This window comes from Prunus persica, chromosome G7 (assembly GCF_000346465.2).
Source record: "Prunus persica cultivar Lovell chromosome G7, Prunus_persica_NCBIv2, whole genome shotgun sequence".
NCBI lineage: Eukaryota > Viridiplantae > Streptophyta > Magnoliopsida > Rosales > Rosaceae > Prunus > Prunus persica.
This window is the reverse complement of record NC_034015.1, coordinates 6,038,821-6,044,836: the sequence shown is the minus strand read 5'-3', so window position 1 is coordinate 6,044,836 and position 6,016 is coordinate 6,038,821. Positions and strand designations below refer to the sequence as shown.

Below are 6,016 nucleotides of genomic sequence, written 5' to 3'. Positions count from 1 at the left end.
GTAGGTTTTATTTTACGATTTGGCATCAGTTTCCTTCTTGCCCTGTTTCTTTCGTTCTGACCCCCGTTCTGCAGGAGGAGATTCCTGCTGAGGTGATTGCAGAGAGCATTGCCTTGGCACAGAAGCAACAAGGGGGTCCAAGGGCTGAGCTGACCAGCTCAGAACTGGCTCTCTTTGAGGATGCTGAGGCAGAACACTCTACTGCCGCTCCAGAGGCCGAGGATCAGGTGGGGCCATCTGCATCAGACCCCGTGGACCAGGCAGAATTGACTGTTGTGGTTCCGGAGGCTGAGGTGGGAACGACTGCAACTGCTCCTGTGGTTGTGGTAATTTTCCTCCTTGACTGTTCATGTTTTCCTGCTGTTCTGTCTGTCCTGTCTGTTCTAACGGTTGTAGTCTTTCCAGGTGGAAGTGCCTAAGGCTACTGGTGCTCTGGCTGCGGTATCCAGCCCCCTAAAACCTCCCATTGTCGCTGTAAGTTTTTATAACTTTGAGCCTCCTTTATTTTCCACTTTCTGTCTGGTTTTTAACTTATGTTCTCCTCTGCAGATGCCTATTCATTCCTTTCCAGGATCATCTGCCACGGCTTCTTTTGCTGATCCAGAGCTGGAAGAATTTGAAGCCATGGATCTGGATGCTCAACTGGAGAGGCTGGAGAAACTCAGCTCTCCTCCGAGCAAGGCAAAATCTAGAGCAGTGCAGGAGGCCATGGAGAGGTTAAAAATCTGGCAGTCCACTGAGCTGGAATTTGATGAAGATACAGGGGCTCTAGATCAGCTGATGAAGGACCTGGATCTGCTGCATAGACAGAACATGGCTCCGAGGCCTATTCTTGAGATGGGCCTAAGCCTGGCCAGGGATGTGCTTAATCTGCATGATCGCTATGAAGATCTTAAGCCTACGTTCAAAACTTCTGAGTTCTGTAAGGCCACACATGAAGCCAATCTGGCTGATTTTGCTAGGCAGAAAACAGAACTGGATCAGATGGTGGCTGGATATAAGGAGGCCAAGGCTACCGCGGATAAGTTGGAGAAGCAGATTGAAGAACTCCAAAAGCAGCTGGCAGAGTGTAGGGAGGTGCAGAACAAGCTTGGGGCTGGGCTAAGTTCCAAAACCAAAGCCACCTTTCTTGTGCAGAGTATGGTTGCAGCTTCCAGGCCAGCCTTGGAAATTGCAGAGGCTTCAATTCACCAGGGGGTGCTGCTCCAGAAAGAACTGTCTGTCAAGAAAGTAAACCTACAGGAGACTCTTAGAAAGCTAGGATTTTAGCTTCTTCTTTCTTTTGTTCGAATAATTTGCCGCGAAGGTGGCTATTTTTATATAAGCTTTCAAAGCATTTTTACTGCTTTTTATTCTCCGGACACGGTTGTGAAAGTAAAAAACTGGACAACTTTAAAGTAAAAATAAATCTAAACAAGATTCCTTTTCAAGAAACAAAAGGGTCAATCTTGTTCCTCTTCTATCCCAGGATCCGTTTGTACAGCCTGTGAATCCCACATGGTTGGATAGAACTTCTTTAACCATTTACCATTGATTGGGGCAAAATGAACAACTCCATCTCGGTCCTGCAACCTGTATGCCCCCATCCCGAGGTGACCATTTTCCATATCCAGCTATGTGTGTTCCAAGGGGCAGAATTGCCTTCCAGACTATCTCTCCCTCTTCAAAACTCTTGTTTTTGACTCTTTTGTTGTAGGCCCTTGACACAGCCTGTTTTCCTGCTAAGAGTTTGTTGAGGGTGTCAATCCTGCTTGCATCCAATTCTTCTAATTCAAGTAGCATGGCTTGAGAGTAATCTTCTCCTGTGAGATCGTGCTGGTGAGCAATTCTAAGAGACTGGACTGCTATTTCCATGGGCAGAATTGCATCATGACCGTAGGTCAGAGCATAGGGAGTCATGCCAGTTGCTTCTCTTTTTGAAGTTCTGTATGCCCACAAAGTTTCTGACAATTTCTCATGCCATTGCTTCGGATTCTTCTCCAGCATCTTTCTGATGATATTGATAATCACCTTGTTACTTGATTCTGCCTGTCCATTAGCTTGAGCATAATAGGGGGTAGATTGAAGCAGCTTGAACTTGAATGTTTCTGCCATATCTAGCATCTCCCTAGATATGAAAGAAGAACCCCTATCAGTTGTGATCGATTCTGGAATGCCGAATCTCTGTATGATCTGTTCTTCTATAAAGGTGATGATCTCTTGAGAAGTTGTGGTTTTGATTGGCTTGGCTTCTACCCATTTGGTGAAATAGTCTGTAGCAACAATGATAAAACAATGCTGCTGGCTGCTGGCTGGATAGATTTTGCCAATGAGATCCATTGCCCATCCCCTGAGAGGCCATGGTTTTACTACAGGATTCATGGGAACCGAAGGAACCTGCTGGATTGGGCCGTGCCTTTGACAGGCTTCACATCCTTTGGAATAGTTGATGCAATCCTTCATCATGGTTGGCCAGAAATAGCCATACCTTCTGATTAACCAGCACATCTTTCTTCCCCCTTGGTGAGCTCCACAGATCCCCTCATGGGTTTCTCCCATGACTTTCATGTATTTTGTCTTTCCGAGGCACCTTAACAGTACCTCATCCTTACTTTTCCGGACCAAATCTTCATTCCACATGAGATAGTTTGTAGCCATGATTCTGACTCTTTTTTTAGAGGGCAGAGTGGGATATCGTAAGTAAGTCATGATAGGCTCCCTCCAATCATCTTCCGTGATCAAGGCAGAATTGACTTCTATCTCCATTCCTCTGGTCAGAACAGATGGTAGACTTTTCCTTCCTATCTTGATGATCCTTTGGACACAGTCTTCGGGCATTTGTATACCTGATGCTACCTGAGCCAGTTCATTGGCTGCAAAGTTTTCTTCTCTTGGGATGTGCTCCCAAGTAGCTTCTCTAAATTCTGTTAGCAGATTTCTAGCTGCTAGCAGATATACAGCTAGAGAAGGGTTTAGACACTTGTACTCTCCAGCAATCTGTTTTAGGACAAGCATGGAATCTCCCAAGATCTCCACGGATTGGATTCCTAGTTCTACCAACATCTCGAGCCCTATAATCAAAGCTTCATACTCGGCCCTGTTGTTAGTGCATTGAAATCTAATTGGAAGGAATAGCAATGTCTGACCCCTAAGGGTTCTTCTAGCACAATCCCTGCTCCTGAAGCCTTGTCTGTCTTTGATCCATCAAAATATAATTTCCAAGGTGTGAGATGAATCGAGTAAATTGGATTGTTAAGGCAAACATGAGCTCTAGTTAGCAGATCTGCATTTGCTATGTCCAAAGAATCCATGTTTTCAATTTCCTCTCCTGGGTGATCTGCCAAGAAATCTGCCACAGCTTGTCCTTTGACAGCTTTCTGGGGAACATATCTGAAGGTGAATTCTGTCAAAGCCAAAGTCCACTTCCCAATTCTGCCCCTCAGCATTGGTCTTGTTAGCATGTATTTGATTAGGTCTGTTTTGGCAATGATGTAAATAGTATGTGGCAGCATGTAGTGCCTGAGCTTTACAGCAGTGAAATATAAGGCCAGACAAAGCCTTTCTATCGCGGAATACCTTCTCTCCACTTCTGTCAATGTTCTGCTTAGATAGTAGACTGCCTGTTCTTTCCCTTCTTTGTTATCTTGAACTAGCAGACTTCCAATAGATACCTCTGATGCAGATACATAAAGTTTGAGGGGTCTGCCCCTTTTTGGTGGGGACAGAACTGGCGGATTCGAAAGGTAATGCTTTATTTCTTGGAAAGCCTGTTGGTGTTGTTCTTCCCATTTGAATGTCTGTTCCTGCTTCAGCCTTAACAGGGAAGAAAAAGGTTGGATTTTTCCTGCAGAATTGGATATGAATCTCCTTAGAAAATTGATTTTTCCTAAGAGACTTTGAAGTTCCTTCTTGTTCCGAGGAGGTAGAGCTTCTATGATGGATTTTGCTTTATTTTTGTCAACCTCTATACCTCTCTGGTGGACCAAGAATCCTAAGAAATTTCCTGCTTGGACTCCAAAAACACATTTTTTGGGGTTCATTTTTAGTTTGTGCTGCCTCATTCTTAGGAACGCCTTTCTTAAGCTTGCCACGTGATTTCCTTCTTCAGGGGATTTAATCACCACGTCATCTATGTATACTTCCAAGGAATGTCCTATCATATCATGAAAAATAGAATTCATTGCCCTTTGATAGGTGGCTCCTGCATTTCTCAAACCGAAAGGCATTACAGTATATTCGAAAGCACCTATATGTCCTGGACACATAAAGGCTGTCTTGTGGATGTCCTGTTCTGCCATCATAATCTGGTTATAACCTGCGTTGCCGTCCATGAAAGATAGCATCTGGTTATGAGCGGCTCCATCTACTAGCATGTCTGCCATTGGCATAGGATATTCGTCTTTAGGAGATGCCTCATTCAGATTTCTGTAATCTACGCAGATTCTAACTGCCCCTGTTTTTCTTTTGAGAACAGGTACAATATTTGCTAACCAATCGGCATAGATGGCTGGCCTGATGAATCCTGCCTTGAGCAGTCTTTCTATTTCTTCTTTGACCTTTAGTTCTGTGTCTATAGACATTCTTCTTCTGGCCTGTTTGACTGGAAGGTAGCCATCTTTAATTGGCAGCTTGTGCTCTACTAACTGCCTGTCCAATCCTGGCATCTCGTGGTAATGCCAAGCAAAACAATCTCTGAACTCCTGCAAAAGTGCGATGAGTTCAGCCTTGAGTGGTTCCTTTAACAGTGTGCTGATGAAAGTAGGCCTTGGATCTTCTTCTGTCCCTAAGTTTATCTCCTGTAGAGGATCCTCTACTTCTGGCAGGGAGTCATCTAGTGCTGCCGGTGCAAAATCTAATACTTCCTCCTGTAAAATTTCCTCCTCTTGTTCTTTTGTGCTTTCATGGGTGAATTCTGCCATATTGATGGCTGGATTCTGTATGAAAAGCCTCTTTTCTCCCCAGTATATCAACAATCTTTTTGTGATGGATCGGATTGTTGCAGCTCGATCCTTATCCAGTTGATTGGGACTAAACATCAGAGTTCTGGAAGTTCAGCACAAAAAGGTCTATTCCAGTCCTCCAGAGAACTGGCTAAGCCTTCTTCAATGAGTCTTTGGGCCGTGACACCATGGGGGCGGCCGTTCTGATTGACTCCAAGGAAAGTGTAGGGACCGAGGTCATCATGATAGTACCTTGCTTCAAAGCACATGGCAGAGGGCAGGAATGGCCGTGGATCGGCCTCTATAATCTCCATGCAGCCTTCTTCATTCCATAATGCTAACTGCTGGTGGAGGGTGGAAGGAATACAAAGGCTCTGGTGGATCCAATCCCTGCCAAGTAGTGCATTGTAGGTGGTGGAAGTAGTGTCTATCACAAAAAATGCTATTTTCAACTCTTTTCTCCCGACTATGACATCCACATCTAAGATGCCATATATTTTGGTCATGCCCCCAGCGAAGTTGGTGACGGTCAACCGTGTTGGAATCAGATCTTTCTCTGTTCTGCCTAACCTGGTCAGCATTCTGTGGGGTAATAGATTAATGGCTGCACCTCCATCTACCATGATCTTGGAAATAGGAATACCCCCAAGATTTGCCGTTATAAACAAAGGTCTGAGGTGATTTGCCATTTCTCTGGTTGGCTTGGCGAAGCAAGGTTGCTCTGTAGCTGGTTTGTTGGCTGTTCTGCCTGTCCTGGAGTTGTCTACTTGTGGTTCTGGTGGCTCCTCTGCTTCTGCCAATCTACACTCAAAGCTTTCCTGAGAAAAAACATCTCCTTCCAGAGTGCTTTCTTGTCCCTCGACAGCCCTGAATTTACCTGGTAGGATGAATACCATGTTAATTCCCAGATCACCCTGTAGGAGGTCTTCTAATTCTGCGCCAAAAGCTTCTGCTTCTGGGTCCAATTCTTCACCTAATTCCATTAATTCTTCCCCGTATTCTTCCGTCCAGTCATCCTGTTCTGCTACTTCGAAGGGCTCTTTCTGATCATCTGCAGAAGGTTCATAGTCCAATTGCTCTTGTTCATATTCCTCAGT

At 44.8% G+C, this 6,016-nt stretch overlaps 1 protein-coding gene across 1 annotated transcript; it reads right to left on the bottom strand.

The window, feature by feature from the left end:
* Positions 1,443-4,361, bottom strand: LOC109950339. Its single transcript, XM_020568902.1, has 5 exons — positions 4,295-4,361; positions 3,556-3,823; positions 2,078-3,076; positions 1,706-1,990; positions 1,443-1,572 (listed from the first exon to the last, which is right to left on the bottom strand). Exons 1-5 carry the CDS (start codon positions 4,359-4,361, stop codon positions 1,443-1,445), a joined length of 1,749 nt encoding a protein of 582 aa, XP_020424491.1.